At 35.6% G+C, this 17,194-nt stretch overlaps 1 protein-coding gene across 1 annotated transcript; it reads left to right on the forward strand.

The window, feature by feature from the left end:
• Positions 1 to 11,292: 11,292 nt before the first annotated feature.
• On the forward strand, positions 11,293 to 12,189 carry LOC124202943 (the record flags this gene model as incomplete). Its single annotated transcript, XM_046599466.1, has 3 exons — positions 11,293 to 11,573; positions 11,638 to 11,852; positions 11,916 to 12,189. Coding segments are annotated over 3 exons (729 nt in total), but the record flags the coding sequence as incomplete, so codon positions are not given.
• Positions 12,190 to 17,194: the final 5,005 nt, after the last annotated feature.

Genomic DNA, 17,194 nt, shown 5'->3' on the forward strand with positions numbered 1-17,194 from the left:
AACCAAAGAAATAGTCAAGATTTTCAATGCTGAAAATGTAGAGCGGTCGGAATTTCAAAAAGAAATACAGCCTCAAGTTGTAACTCAATTTAATCTCTCTTTAGTAAAATTGTAAAAACACAGCTCTGTTTAGGTGGTTCTGAGACGGCATATGGACAATGAACATCCGCAAGGCTGGCCATGCAATCCAGATCAATCAGGCATTCCACGACTCTTCCCTCCGCCCGGACATCGTCGTCTCCTCCACTACGTCACCTACCATAATCGACTTGACCATTCCCTTCGACGCAGTTTACGCCGATGCGCAACACTGTGTCAGATAGCAGAACTAAAATTTTTATTACGCTTGACACTTAACGTAGGTACAATCCTTTGTTCGAGAACTGTTTGCTTGTCGAACAAAGGATTGTACCTACGTTAAGTCAAGCGTAATAAAATTTCGTTCTGCCATCGGCCGCAAAGGTAAAAAATTTTCATTTATGAAGGGAAAGATGACACAAAATGATCGAAAACAAAATTTCTTAGAAATGATAGTTTGGGTAATGGCGATTAAGATCATCTGAAAAAGATTCGATTTTTCGATCTAATATTTGATCAAAATTATAATCGCGATTATTTTCCAATCGCGATTGTGGCAAGACTGATAACAAATCATATTTTTATCTTTGACAGGAGATATTTCGTGTCGAAATATCTCTATGCTATCTATGCTTTTTACATTTCAAAAATAAAATTTTTTGTTTTTCATTTTAAATTGATTTTCGCGTGAAAGAAACTCGCCTGGAAATAATAAAGCTAGCAGTTAGAATTTATGAATTTTAAAAATGGAGGTAAACGGAATCAACACAAACAATGTTGCTGCTTTTAAATCTTACTACAATTAATATATACGTTATAGACATGTTACAAATCACATCTGTCGAGGCCATATAGCATAATTTTCATGTATATTGACAAACGCTCAATGGAGTTCCTAAATTCGTTCGTGGTGTAATAAACTCCATCTATCGCCCTAGGGCTGTTTCATTTTTGTCTGATACTCACTATGAGAGGAGAGATCCATCTATCGAATGTGGTGGGTTTTCTTTAAGGGAGACAAGTTTCCTCTGGTGGCTGGTTGGTTGGAAATACAGATTTTGATTCAAGCCCTCCCAGTATGGATCTTTCTCATTTGCAACAGTTCAGCCGCTTTTTATGTGCTAAATACAATAATTTTTTTATCTGCCGAGCTAGTTGCAGCCTCTTGTGAGTGTGGACATCCATAGTGAAGCAAAATTTAAAGCAAAATACTACCAACCCCGCTACAAATGAGCATTAGCGGAGAAATCGCATGACTTTTGGCTCTGGGAAACTGGAGCAACTTTAAAATGTCTTAAGTTTAAACAGGCAACGCTGCCGAATGAGAATATAAGTGTTATACTTTGAGATTCATATTTTGCAATGGCATCGCTGTATTTTACGCAAGCTTCTCCGTTAATGGGGCTACATCGTCGGCAGTAGATAGCTCTGTCGATTGTTAAATTTTAAGCAATAATAACAAATTCAATACTAATGATTAAATGGATATGCCCTTTAAAATAAGGAAAGAATTTTTTGTCATAAGGGGGGAAATGATATCCATAACTCAAATGTAACCAAATAATACTGCATACGAATTGTTTATGCAGAAATATGTTTATAAATATGCCTGTCATCCACAGGTGTTTTCTTGTGGATATTAATTTTTTTCCGTTCTTATAAAAATAAATATTTCAGATAAATTCAACCATTAGGCATTTTGTAATAACAGTGATGAAGACATAGTAATCCCATCAAACATCATCCAGAACTTTCCTTCTTGAAGGAACGTTATTCACCCACAACCATATAAAAATTGATCCAGTAAAAACAGTGTATCCTCAGCAGTGAGCCCCAGCAAGATGTTTTGATGTTGAACTTTGTTGGTCATTTTTATTTCAAGAACTTCCAGATCAACAGACCTTGCTTGGAAACTGCTGAGACCATCCATTTTTGGCGATACTCCTATTACAAGGTAAGATCCAATATTCTTTTACGGTAGATTTTAAAGAGTGCCTCATTGGTAGGGCCAAAGTTGTCATCCCCACCTGGGTCCGCCAATACCAGATCTTCAACCTAAGTAGGATGATGTTAGGGTGAGATTATTACTAAATTGAAGAACGGTATAGTTCTCCGTAGTGTTCTAGACAATGAATAATATCGCCACTAAATGCGTAGGAAGGCGAATGCGTCATTTGAAGCTCCATCAGTATTTTCCTGTCTGCTGACTGTTTCTTCAGTAAATATTTGGCCTTTTTTTGAATTTTTTACATTGTAGCCACCCTGTAATTTGGGTTGTTCTTGATGTAATCTTTAATCATTTTAAATTGTGGAGGGAAAGAACCATTTTTAATTAACTGTATGTTGTTCAAAGAGTGAGTTCAAGAATGTAAGAGGGGGTATTGCAAAATTTGATAATAAATGAATAGAGAAAGTGAGAAAAGTTCGATCGGACAACGAGATGATTTCTGATTCCTCTCTTCTTCCCCGGATTTTTCGACTGCCAGACAGACGTCGAGACGACACACCACGGACGTCTTTTTCGGGTGTTGGTTTAAGAGCGCAGGTGCACCTTCTTTCCTTTTTCACGTATTTTCGGATCCATTGGTCAACTGAAAAGTTGAGTCCCCCAGAATTGTTGAAACCCGAATTAATCACCATGTGGTAGTCGCCAGGGAACGTCACCACATATTCTCCGACGCACTGCTTAATACACTTGAAGGGAATTGGCGGGTTCGCAGCTTTCAGAATTTGGGGGAAGGCGAGTATGTTTTTGTGCTAACATTACCCATGGGAAAGAAATGAATAACTTGATAAGGAAAGTTTTAAGATTTGTAACCTACGTTTCTGCCGCTTCACATTTCTCATAAAAATCAGGAACTTCTTCCTTGAAAAGGTTGATCAGCCTAGTTGCAAATGCTGCTGGCACACTACGATTGAGGGAAAAAATGATGGTGAAAAAAAAGAAAAATTGAAGAAATGAATAGCTTACATAATCCAAAACTTGTAGGCGCTCCATGATGATGGTAGATCACACTAAGGAAATTCATGTCCTCCACGTGCCTAGAAAAAACTACTATTTTAAGGATGCTTCTAGGGATGAGTTTAGATCGCAAAACAGCTAGGTTTGACCTACCACGCTGTGTAGCTCATGGTTTGAGCGATCATGATTACAGTTGTTTCATGATTCCAGGAAAGACTTTATCAGCATTGTGGGAAAACGGTGTGAAGGTATTCTTTAACGCCACGAGATGCCTGTTACAAGAGGGAAAATAGATGTGAAATGTTGTAAAATTTAAAAAAATTTAAAAAATTATAAAAAAATATGAACCACTAATTTTGAATTTGCGGGGGAATAAGGTGCCTTCCTTGTCGATAACTTAAATTTCCCATTTCTGCGTTGTAGCTATTTCATCCATCATTGGAAAGGCAGAATTCCAAAATTTTTCTGAAGTAGAAATGTAAAAACTGCCAGTTTTTAACAAAGTCCTTGATCGCCTCCCATTGTCCTTTTGAAATACGCATCAAGGTCGTAGACCTTTTCCTTCCTTTTTTAGGAAACATAAAAACAAATTTTTATAGAAATGATACAAAAATGTTATTGTTGCTTAACTAATTCTTTTCTTGCCGTTTGCTGTGGCGAAAAAATATACCAAACACGGTCTTGGAAAGGTAAATGACCAAATGAATCGATGTCATTGTCAAAAGTCTACTGCGATTGGCTACTGAAAATAAAAAGAGGCTCCCTGATAGAGAATGAGGCCCATAAATAGTTAATGAGAGAAATTTGGGCAATATTTGTTTTCTTTAAACAAGTGTACTTAAGAACTGCCCTTCCAAGATGGTTGATTTTTACGCTCACAGCAAAAACCTCTTTTTAAAAATGTACCTCCCCCCTATAAGAATGTGGTCAAAACGTGTTTTGTTTTCTTGTTGCCGAACCCCCTTTCACGCTAGAAATACATTGGCCACTTCAATAGCATTTCTCTTAAAACGTCCAGTTGTGACACTGGACAAGGGTGATTGTTTTTTCAACTTCTCTTATCAAAAGTTTTAAAAAATTAAAAAAATAATAACCTTGCATTCTCAAATTTATAGCGATAGATGTAGACATTTATAGTATTTATGTATTATCGTCATACTTTTACAAAAAGAAATTCAAAATAACAATTTCTTAAATCGTGGGCAAGAAGACGTTCCAATTCAGTTTCATCACTAGAAATACAAAGAATAAATTTCGTTAATTAAAATACAAAGACACGTTTTCATGGAAAAAGGTGAACTTGACACAAATTGGCCATACACATCCCAACTAGAAAAACTGTGCCTACCCATAAAGAAATCAACGATTTGCACAAATTCGAACATCGTCACCAGTTGAAATATTGTCGAAATCAATTGACTTCAAGCTTGTTAAAGACGAAATTTGTGGCTTGGAAAGGGCTTCTTTCCAATTCACCGTCAATGGTGGTTATTTTCAAATCAACTTATGCGGAGCCATTTCAATCATCCAGGAGGAAAGTAAACTTAGAAAACTAGAATAAATTTCGTTTTTCGTGATTATTTTAGTTTAAAAGTTTAATTTCTTAAAATTAAAAGGTTAATAGCTTAACAAACCTCTGGTGTAAGTGAGGCTTTAGAGATGGTCTTCTTGGTACATGGCAAACATATAGTTTTATCTGTTTTTACTTTAGTATCTTGTGCACGCATACAAAAATCCCTCAACCAGGGCTTTTTTTAATTCAATTTCTTTTCTCGTCTTCCTTGCGCACGGTCTTCTTGCGAATTCACCATCATGACTTGTCATCAACATTCGTCGACATTTCTATTAAGAATCTCACTAGCAACTGCTTCTGTCACACCGTCTATCAGGATGCATTGAGGGGATCATATCCATGGTAAAACCTACAGCACCTACCATAAGCCTAAGATAGGTATGGTCGAGAGAGACTAAGGTATGCGGCTACTTAAAAGCTTCTTAAATGTTATTGGCCGAGAAAAATAGGAAAATTGTCATAAAAAAATTTTGTTATCTCTGTATTTCATGTGGAAATAAAATTTTGAATAAAAACGCGTGGCTTGATTTCCCTTTGGCTTTTGAAATGGTGTTCTTTTGTTGTTTCAAATTTTAATATTTTTCGTTTTGAATGAGTCGTTTGTTGTAAAAAAAAATTGGAGCCAAAAATTATGCCCACGAGATTTTCCGCTCAATTTGATACATAATCAGCAATCAGAAAGGTAAAGGCTGGCCATTAACTGTACTTTACTATGTATAGTACAATTACCGTATTACAATATTTTCCCTTTGAAAACAACCACACTATAACCAACTTAATTTGTAGTTATCCAGCGATGGTGATTTAAAAAGAAGTCAGCATAGTGAATTCCAGTTCACAGCCATCTAGAGACAGTGACACATATAAGAGAGTTTTCAAGGGATTGTTGGTATTTCTGATTCTAAAGAAAGAAAACTAAAGCGATTACAACTAATACAAATTAAGCAACAGTACTTTCAAGACGGCCGAACTAAATTTTTAACTGTTTGTACTTATGGCAAATAAAAATTTAGGTGAAAATTTCCGATTAAAAAAAATCATTATTTAATGATGAAATCGTTTAACAATTTAATATTTCTCCGGCGTTTTGGGGTGTTGTTGGGCGGCCAGTTTTTCTATTAAATACTTGCTTAATACCACCGACTTTCTATTTGTGGAGTGTTCTTTTTGGTAACAGGAATAAGATTTTTAAAATTACTTGGAGCTTGTTTTAAAAGAAGTAATCTTAGGTTAAGTACATAAATTGTTTTTTTATTTTTCCCCCCAAAAGAGCGTCTTTGTCAGCAACTACTATTCCTTATTTGTTTTTCTTATTCTTAGTCTAGGCCTACTCCTCGTTTGATGTTTTGTGCTCATTTGGTTGTTGGCAAAAATTTAACGTTACACAGCAGTCATGATGTCCAAGACGTATTCGAAAACACTGTATTCCATTTTGAGTTCTTTGAGTAATGAGGAGGTCATTTGAGTGATTTCTTTTTTGCTAGCTTAATCTTTGTTATCATTATTTTATACTTTAAGAATTCGCTCTTATTCATACGAGTCTTGCATTGAAATAAATTCTTATTTTCTTTTTAATATCCATGTAACAACAATTGCATATCTATTTCATTGTTATTAAAATCAAAACAAGGGATACGATATTACTTATTTTTCAGTTTTGCGAGTCTTTTTATGTTTTTGCTCTCAGAAAGAACACTTTTCGAGGAGAGCTGATTCGAAATTTCACCCTTATTAGGCAGAGGAAATTCGGATGTTGAATATCTCTAAATATGATTAGTTTTCTTCTCTCTGACACTTCAATTGGGGGCCCTGAGAAACTTCTGGGGAGTCTGGTGCCCAGCCATGACAGAAATCCTCTTTGCTTTGATATTATACGCTCTTTTACACAAAAATAATTATGATAAAACATCACATCAGTTTACGAAGTGAATATTACTTCACTTTGAGTTGTTATTATATAGTTTTCAGTAATTTCATCTTGAAGAAATTTTGTAAACACTCCTTTATGTTTTTTTTCTAGCTCTTCTCCTTCTCAGTAGGAAAAACGATGTTGTAAAATTGTGTTAAGTTTTCCTACCTCTGTAAGAGGCCTCCTGGTTTACAGACCCACAAGCTCGTAGAGAATAGTTCGGAATGGCTCCTTCGTTGGTTGTCGTAGGCTTTTTAATTTTCTATACGTAACGCCGCATACAAAGACCATTTGGTCAAAGGGAAAGGAATTTCGTGCGCTCCTTCGAAACGAGACATTTAAGTGAGCTTGAATTTCCTCTCTATTCCTTTCCTACCGACAAACTGTATCACTAACCACGCACCTCCATCGCCAACTCTCTTTCGTACTGGCCAAGTTGGCGTCGTTATCCGTGTTAAAAATGTGAGGTGAGCTGTAAAGGCCCATGATCTGGCAAAAATCAGCAGAGAATCGTCCGATGAGAATGTATCCACAAACTCCAGGTAAACTGCACAGGGTATCATACACGTAAAGAGCACGTCTCATGGTTTCGCAGTGCGTTTCCAGTACGAAGCATTTCTAGAAAGCCAAACAGGTCACATGCAGCCATCATAAACGAAGAAGACCAAACTCCAACCAGCCCTTCAGTTGATCGCCCATAATCCGTATTCTTGAACTTTTTCTCTCTCACCGGCATTTTTTCACATTTGCTTGGTTTTCTCTATCGGTCTTACCAACATGCTATCTGCAGGGACACATTCAAACTTCAGAATCGATTTTTTTTTCCAGTTTTGTTATTGTGTGGGCTTGTTTATTGATCACTTCCTCACTGCTGTATAAATGTCGGAGTAAAACAACAGCGGCGAAGTCCATGAAATTTGGTTAGGACGGTCTCTTTCTCGTTCGGAAAATGACAATCTTCACCTTCGCCGCATTCAATTGTTGTTTTAGAGGGAGTTGATTCTCCCACCATTAAAGGCGGCAATTTTAATGCAAGACAAAGTCTTTGTGAAAATTATTTTACTAATAAAAACCACAATGAAATATAAGCAAATCGAACTCTTAGTTAGATCAAACAATATTGTTTACATATGGTATGCTTACCGGACATAGGGTATGTTATTTTGGAAAAAAACAGTGGTTATTTGGAATGCGACTCAACCAAATGCTTTTTGGTAGAAGTCCCGAACCGTACCCATGTTACCTCTCATGAAATAGTTTTACAGTATTTTCTCCTTGAAATTTTAATTGTATATGATTGTTGGAAGGCTTGGGACACGCTCTCTAGATTGTAATAAAACCACAATGAAGGATTGGAAAAACAAACTCCTAGACAGATAAAACAATATTGTTGACATAACTTTAAGGAATGTTATTTTGGAGAAAAAAACCAGTGGTTATTGGGAGGCAAGGAACGAGGCAAAAACAGATGCTTTTTGGTAAAAGAAAAAAAAACGTACCCCGTTTACCCAATTTACCATCCTTGAAATAGTTTAACAGTATATTCTTCTTAGAACAACAATCGTGTCTGATTGTTGGAAAACTTATGACCCGCTCTCGTGAGTGTTTTTGGTTTCTCCTTGATGTACTGTACTATAATATATGGCAGGAATACACTGAAAGTTTCTTTCATACATGCATTCTCAATTTAAATTTGTTAAGGGGCCTTTTTAAGTTTAAAAATAAAATAGAGAACCACGTACTCAAATCGTTGATTATAGGAGCCTCCACAAATAATTTAAAATTTTAACAATTTTTCTGAACGAGTTCCGCAAAAGAAATTTGAAAATCAGAAAAAAGTTTGCTATATAATATAATTTAAATAATGCAAATAAAAAAAAAGAGATATGACGAGCTGGGATGGCTCTATCAATTTTTTTTAACTACACAATTTTTTAACTCAGTATACATTGTAACGTTTTCGTCGTTCCATCCGATTACCCTACGTTCATCTGTACCAATTCGACAGGAATGCTGTCCCTGGAAGCTTCGGCAAAAGATATATAATGAAGTTCGATGTTTTCTAAAACAAAAGTTAAACGAAAATATGTTTATTCTAATAAAAAAAAACAAATAAAGAAATTGAAATAATAAGGAAGCAACCGCCAAACAACGGAAGTCAGTAGCTCGCCTCCCCGAACGAGTTGAAAAAGGTTAAAGTGATTTTTCGGCACAACGCTCTATTTGAAGACAAGCAAAAGGCCCGGGCGCTTAAAGTCGCAAATCCATAGCCCTGGTGTTTGAGGAAGCGGCTTAGCAGACACAAGTTCGAAGTTGAACGGTGTCGCAAAGCGTTCAACGTGCGGGCAGTTCCGCCATTAGCCTTGGTAACAACGCTTACATTATACATGAAGAAACGAAACTCGTGAACAAACCAAACTCGGAACTGTCTTCTCCCGTCATAAGGTCGTCGAAACTTTTGGGCAGTACTGCTGAAAACCCCTTTGTGCTTGTTCAAGACGGCAGTATCATCAGCAGTTTTCAGCCTTTTAACCCTTTCCAGGTGAAGTTCATTGAATAGGCAATAAATAAGACCCGAAAAGCGATCCTGTTTGAAGATGGGGAAGACGATAGCGGTACCGTTGCCAGCAGCTCGAAAGGGGATGGTGTCAGGCGGCGAGTGGTCTTCAATACAAAGTTTAACACGTCGATTGAATTTAAAAAAAAACTGCGGATTCGAAGACTCAAGTAAAAGAAAACCCCTCAACTACTCCTATTCACGGGACAAGGGGTTCATCAAGAAAACGCAAAAAAAAATCCAATTCTTAGCGCCAGCTCTTTTGCCCAGACGAAGACAAGCAGGACGACGATACTGTGTGAACACAAGTGTGGGAAATTGTCAATATAGCGGTTGAAGTTCAATGAGTGGCTTTCAGGCCCTTTATCTTCGAAATGTCGACCCGGATGAAAACACCCGCTACCCTTATTTGATTCCTTTTTCCAGAATAAATACGAAGGGAGTTGAGATGTCCACTATCCATCCACTATCCACATTCGGTATGCATATCGGACACAAGGCATGTTATTTTTTAAAAAAAGAAACAGTGGTTATTTGGAGGCGTGGAACGAGGCTTAAACTGATGGTTTTTGGTAAAAGTCCCAAACCGTATCCGAGTTACCATCCTTTAAATAGTTTAACAGTATATTCTTCTTAAAACGATAATCGTGTATGATTGTTGGAAAGCTGCAAAAGCAAAAAACACGCTCTCGTGATTGTACTTATTCGTATCTCCTTTTATGTACAGTATCCTCAAAAAAAATCAAACGCAATTTTTTTTAAAGCCCTCTATCCATATTATAGATTACTGTGTTCGGCTTTTAGGCTAAATTTTGGGGCAAGGAAGAAACCGAAAGGTGGGAAGAAATAAAAAGTTGTAATTAGCTACTGGCCATGTCTCCCACCCCCTCCCCCCAAAAAATATGAATGAAATCAGGCGGGCTGTCTTGAATTTTCATGGCGCGAAAAACTTACTTAAGATCCTTGCCGATTATTGGACTTAAGGGCTTGGATTAAGTGGCTTAAGGCAATTTCTTTGAATTTTTCCCACTATGGGATGCAAGATCGGGTTGCTCATTTGTCCAAAAATTGACAGCGAGCCTAAGACTATACAGGCAGCCTGTCTGGTTTAATTCTTTTTTTTTATTTCGAAGGGAGGGTGGGTTCTTTCTTCCTATCTTTCGCTTTGTTCCTAAACCCCAATTTTTGGGCTGAAAGCCAAACACAGTTCCCCGCAATATGGATAGGGGTTTAAAAAAAAAACGTTCGGATATTTTTTGAGGATACTGTACTGTACTACAAATAAAGTAGGTTTACACTGAAAGTTTATGTCATACATGCATTCTCAATTTAATTTTTTTATGAGCCCTTTTGAGTTTAAAAATAAAATAGAGAATCACGTACAGCATTCTGGGTAGAAACTGGGACAGCCGCTAGGTGGTTCTTACGAGTATCTTTCTTAGAACCCCTAGTGGCTGTCACAGTTTCTACGAAGTATACTGTACTCAAGTCTATTATTATAGGTTCCCCAACCAATAACATAGAAGGTTATTTTTAATTTTAAACAATTTTCAGACGACTATTTTTTTAACGAGATCCTCAACAGAAATTTGAAAATCAGAAAAATGTTTACTATATGATGTACCAACATATTAAAATAGTGTAAATAAAAATATAAATGTAAAAAATAAGAGAAAGGCGAGCTGGGGTGGCTCGATCTCTATAATTTTTTTCAAAAATACTATACAATTTTTTAACTTAATATACATTGTAACGTTTTCGTCGTTCCATCCGTTTACCCTATGTTCATCTGTATCAATCCGACATCAAAGCTGTCCCCGGGAGCTTCGATAAAAGTTATCTTATATGAAGTTATAATCGATGTTTTAAAATCAAAGTTAACTAATTTTTCTCATTAAAATAGAAAAAAAGAACAAATAAATAAATTTATATGTTAACAAAGTACTCACATATCTTTGTCATCACAACTGCGTGTCTAATATGAATCACGTCATCGATGCCAAGTTAATCCATTCAAAACTTTGATACCGAAATAATAAAACCTATAATCAAATTTCTTATGTAATAGATACCAGATGACAGTTCGAGCTTCAGTTCCAATTATGAGAGGAGAGTAAGTCTTTTCCAGTTATGCCCTGGCGCTCAAAGGTCATATTTAATCCAATAAAATATCACGTTAAACTGAAAAAGACGCTGATTATACATTTAAAATTACAGGACTGAGAGAACGTCAATCTTTGTTGCGTCAGAGCAAATTATTCGAATGCGATTGTTCCCGCTGCTCAGATCCGACGGAATGCTCAACTTATTTATCAGCCCAGCGCTGCCAGAAATGCCCCACGGGCTTCGTGCTGCCCATCCGCCCGCTGGATGAGAAAGAAATGGAATGGAAATGCAATTTGTGCTCGCACAAATTGACGGCCGTCGTCGTCAACCGAGTGGTCGACAAACTCAAAGAAGAATTCGAAACCATCGGACCCAACGAAGTGGAAAAGTATTTTGAGATTTTTAAATCTGATTATAAAAGTTGCAATCAAACCTTTTTGGGGGGCCGGAAGGTTCGAAAGATTCCTAAAACGACACGCCTCACTTGTCCATCCCAATCACTTCCTGTTCACGAGCGCCCGGCAGTCGCTGAGCCAATTGTACGGACGGAATGAAAAGTATTTGCTCAACACTTTGACGATTGAACAGCTGGAACGTAAAGTTGCCATCTGCCGGCAGTTACTGGATGTGGCGGATGTCGTCGAGCCCGGCCTGACACGAATCAGAGGTATTGAAATAAATGAATTATCTTTTCACATTACTTAAACAGCAATTTGATTGTTGATTAAAGGTGTGACACTGTACGAGATGCACGCTCCAATGTTGCTGATGGCCAGACGGACGTTCGAGGCCAGTCAAATCAGTTCGGCGGAATTCAAAGAGAAGATTGAATCTGTACGTTCGATATTGTCGGAAGCCACTAGAATCCTGTCGCTAGAAGATCCTGCCTCGACGGAAGGGGCCATGGGTAGTGCGACCGTTCAAGCCCTGGATCAAATCCAGCGATGGATCTCGTCCATGTGATGCACAACTAATAAGGGAAAATAAACGAATTGATTTCTCAGCACAGTTATTTGATTTCCTAGAATAACCCTCCCTCATGTATTTGTTACCTGTTCATGATCACCATGTTACCTTTCATTCATTTGGAAATTACAGCAGCACTTTTAAATATAGAAGAAAAGTTACGTCTCACTGGCAAATGAACCGACAGTGAAATCACCACGGCTCCTTTACGCCCTCTTACGTCATTCCCAAGCAGTTTCTGGGGATGAATATGATGATGACAAATGTTCACATAAGACGAGCGTTAATTGTCAGCTACCTGCGTTAGCAAGGTACCCGAAGGGATGTTTTTAATTTTTTTTCCATAAAAAAATCAATAACACTTTAGCGCGCAATAAGGGCCTGATTTTTGAATTATTACACATACAGAGAGTTAAACGCAAGTAGATTATCAGGAGATAATTTACAAAAATAAGTTAATTGTCGGGTACCTGGGCATAATCCCGTGGTGAGACGGACAGGTGTGTCACAGCGGACGGAAGCGACCACTGAAGTGGCCGAACTCGTCAGTGGTAAGAAAATCTGTGTAGCAGTATAGAAGCAGTGGAGCTGGATGAGCGTGGGTCGCGAAAATAAGGATGGAGCAGAAAGTTAGTGGAAGTCACCACTGTCAGAGACGAACGCCAGCTTGGCCGGAGGTCAAGCAATACTTCCAGGATTCCACATTTTAAACACATATGAAATTCAATCACACAACCTGTTAAGTAATTCGTAAACAACCTCAATTTATCATATCCTCGTATTTAGAGTAAATATATAGAATAAAGTACATATCTCAATTTATAATTCTTTGTTGAAGTATAGCATTAACGTAGACTACAGTATCGGGTCAGAAATAGTCGATCCTTTTCATCTTGATTCCTGGTCCACCTCCTGAAGTTTCGATATTTTGTGTATGCTCGAAACCTGGCGTGAGGTGATCTGGAGAAAGTAATCATCCAAAACTTATGCACAAGAGTCCCATATTGGTAGACAATATGATTCTTGAACGCAAAAGTTTACTTTCCAAACTAAACTTTACTGGCATTTAAAAATTTTTCATCAAAACTTATTTTTTGTGTGGCATCACTTGCTGTAAGTAAATTTTTAAATAAATATGGAATAAATAAGGTGAAAATATTAGTATTGAAACACTATAGAAATTATGATAATAGAAACACAGATGAAATACTGCTTTCTATTTGTTTCGTTTTTGAAATAGTGGCTTTTGTGCAATTTAAATTGAAAAACGACTTTAGGGTCAATCGACGCCAACTTGACAGATCGAAGACACGATCATCTCACACATTTTTTCTTATTTTGATTGTAGGTCACTTATGACGTAAAAATTCTATTCTGTGAATTTAAAATGTTTCTGAGAGCCATTCTTGAGTTATTTAAATTTAAAAATGTATTTTTTTATTTGCCTTTGCGGCGATTCTGGATCGCGGAAATCGTTTTTTTTTCATGTTTATGCTTTTAATTATTAAAGAAATAATTTTTTGTTGTAACACATTAATTGGGAATTTTTTTCTCTATTATCTGTTGTATTTATCATCTGTAAAACGAAATATTTTCTATAGTTATATTAGATTTAAGTTTTTAATCAGTCCCTGGAAAATAAAATCAATATCTATTTTTTGCACATTCGCAGAAACATTCTTTTTTATTGATTTATTATTAATAAGGAAATGCCAATCTATGTAGTATATAAAAATCATGAAGTAATGATGATTGGAAAATTGATTGGAAAACATTTTCCCCCATTTTATGCCCCACGGGCTTAAAAAAGCTTTCTTCTAATCCCTTGCCCTTTGTTAAATAACAAAAAAGCCTATGGGCACAACATGGGGGTGAAACCTACCCTAAAAATTTTAAATAAATCGGTGAGAATAGTGCGCCATTTATCTGTAGAGTTGACGCCACCCATTATCACTATCTTGCCAGTTCTTTCGTTTTGACGCAATCCCTAACTCTCTTTTTCAAGGTCAAATGGAGATCAGCGCAGTGATGGCGAAGAAAAAAAATAAAACGTGATAGTTATTTTGAATTTTCCGCCAAACCTAGTACAATTTCAATTAATATAATAACTTACAAGTAACTTTGACTTTTTTTGCACGACGTACTTTTGGGCTGTCTGTGAATAATGCGATATCCCGATTATTTATCTCAATCGTATACCTTAAAAGTTAGTCAGATGATTTTTTGAAAATAAAAACAGTCTTGCTACGCGATAATTTCACTTTCGATAATTTCCACTAAGGATCATCGGTAAAGAAATTGTCAAAATAAAAGTTTTGATAGAAAAGGTTGGAATTTTTATTAGTTTTAGAAAAAAAAATTTGTCGATTATTTAACGACATCTATAAAAAACGAAAAAGTTTGTTTAGACTTCTTAGGTAACGAGGGGTTCTAGGCGAGATTTGGCAATACCGCAATTTTCTTTCAGAAAATTTTTGCGAAATTGAAAAGGAGACAGGAGAGGCCGGGAAAGGTAAAAAATGTTTCACTTTGGAAGGGAAAGAGGACACCAAATGATCGAAAAAATTCAATTTCTTAGAAATTATATTTATGAAATTATATTTAAGTTATCGCGATTAAGATCATTTTTAAAAGATTCGATTTTCAATCTAATATTTTATCGAAATTATAATCGCGATTATTTTTCAATCGCCATTGTGGCAAGACTGATAAAAAATCATATTTTTATCTTTGACAGGAAATATTTCGACACTTTGCTTATTGCTTTTTATATTTCAAAAATCAAATTTCTCGTTTTTCATTTTTTTCTTGATTTTAGCGTGAAAAAAATCTCGCCTGGAAATAATAAAGCTTATCAGTTAGAATTTCTGAATGCTGAAAACGGAGATAAACGGAATTCAAAAAAATGTTGCTGATCGTAAATCTTACTACAACTAATATAATTATATACTTGTTACAAATCACATCTGTCGTGGCAATATAGCATCATTTTCATGGATATTGACAAACGCTCAATGGAGTTCTTAAAGTCGTCAACCCCGCTAAAAACCAGCATTAGTGGAGAAGTCGCACGACTTTTGGCTCGGGAGAACCGTAGCAACTTTAAAAAAGGTCTAAAGTTTAAAAAGGCAATGTTGCCGAATGAGAATATGAGTGTTATGTTTTTTATTCATATTTTGCTATGGCATCGCTGTTTTTTACGCTAGCATCTAAGTTTCTACCGCTTCAGTAGAAAAAAGCTCTGTCAAAAGCTAAATTTGAAGAAATAATAAAAAATTTAATACTATTGATTAAATGGATAGGCTCCATAAAATATAGGGAAGAATTTTTTGTCATAAGAGAGGATGTTTTATCCATAAATCAAATGTACTAAATAATACTAAATATGAATTTTTGATGCAGAAATATTTTTATAAATTTGCCAATCATCCACAGGTGATTTCTTGTGGATATAAATTATTTTTTCCGTTTTTATCAAATAGCATATTTCAGATGAATTCAACCTTAAGGCATTTTGTAATAATAGTGTATAATACATAGCAATCCCATCAAACATCATTCAGAACTTTCCTTCTTGAAGGAACGTTATTCATCCACAACCATATAAAAACTTATCCAGTAAAATTACAGTATATCCGTAGCAGTGAGCGCCAGCAAGATGTTTGTATATTCCATCGTCTCTGAAGATGAAAAAATTTTGCAAAAATCCTTCTAAATGAATTTTGTTTGTTTATTTTAGTTCGTTAGTTAAATAATTTTTTTAATACCCGTAACAGTTGGAAAGTCATTCCCAATAAAAATTCAGAAAACAATTTTTTCTGTCAATAAAATTTCAAACTAGCCAAGTTTCAAAATTACTGCTTGTCGATAAAAGAAATTAATAGCGGCGAGTTACTCGATCGTTCAATAAGTCCAATAAATGCCTCTTACATTTATTGCAGGTAATCAGATAGTGCTAAATTCATATAGAAAATTTAAAAAAAGGAAGAGGTTCAAAAGCACACACACACTTGTGAAAACTCATTACTGGTTGTACTTGTCTCTATGTCTTCTCTCTCATTTTCAGTATGGCAATTTTTTTATCATCTTGAAACATGATGTAAAAATTTAACTTCTTTCTTGAAAATAAAAAAAAAACACAAAAAACACAATTTATTTACGACAATGACACCATTGATTTAATCATTCTCAGTATCAATTCTTTTCAGATGCATTAGCAGAATTCTAAAAAAAATATCAAAGTAAAAAAGCAAATGTCATTGTTTATATGCTATTAAGGAAAAAATATCCCATACCTCCTTTCTATTGAATAAAGTGCCCTTTTTTAAGGAAAACCATTCTTCACACAGTTTCATCTAGGCAGATGCTACGGCGGGGCAAGCACTAATGAAGACATTTCGTAGAAGAAGTTCAATAAACGTTCTAACGCAATTTAATATCGAAAAAAAAGTATAACAGTATTTTTTAGATCTCATCTCAATGACCAGGGTTAATAAAGGAACTGCAAGTATTTGTGCGTAATAATCTTTTGGAACCCACTTTTCGATTTGAATTGATTTGATTCGATTCCTTTCAATTCAATTCGTCCCTCCGGACTTTTTAACATGCAGCTAACATTCAGTCAGCTAAGCATTCATCTATATTAAAGTAGGCCAACCCACACAAATGTGGAAAGTTCACAGAAGGCACCTAAAAAACCTTTCTTATCTACAATTATCGTATATTCAATCACATGGAATTGAATTATTTAAAAAAAATATCACTATTCCATCATCATCTATTTTCATTACTTTCTTCCAAAAATAAACTAAAATAAACTAAATTTTACCATAAGTAGGTTCTAACGGTTGCCTCTTCAAAGGAACAACTTTCTGAAATTTAAGAAAATATCTTTGTTGGAGCAAATAATGAAACGAATTACTTGAAAGAGTCTAGTCGAATCAGTATGTTTGGTGGTAAGGAAAACATTTATGACTTCAGTTTTTGGTGTTAATAGTGTTTTTATAATTTTTAGAATAAAACAGAATTAATTCATCGTCTCTT

This window comes from Daphnia pulex, chromosome 9, assembly GCF_021134715.1.
Source record: "Daphnia pulex isolate KAP4 chromosome 9, ASM2113471v1".
NCBI lineage: Eukaryota > Metazoa > Arthropoda > Branchiopoda > Diplostraca > Daphniidae > Daphnia > Daphnia pulex.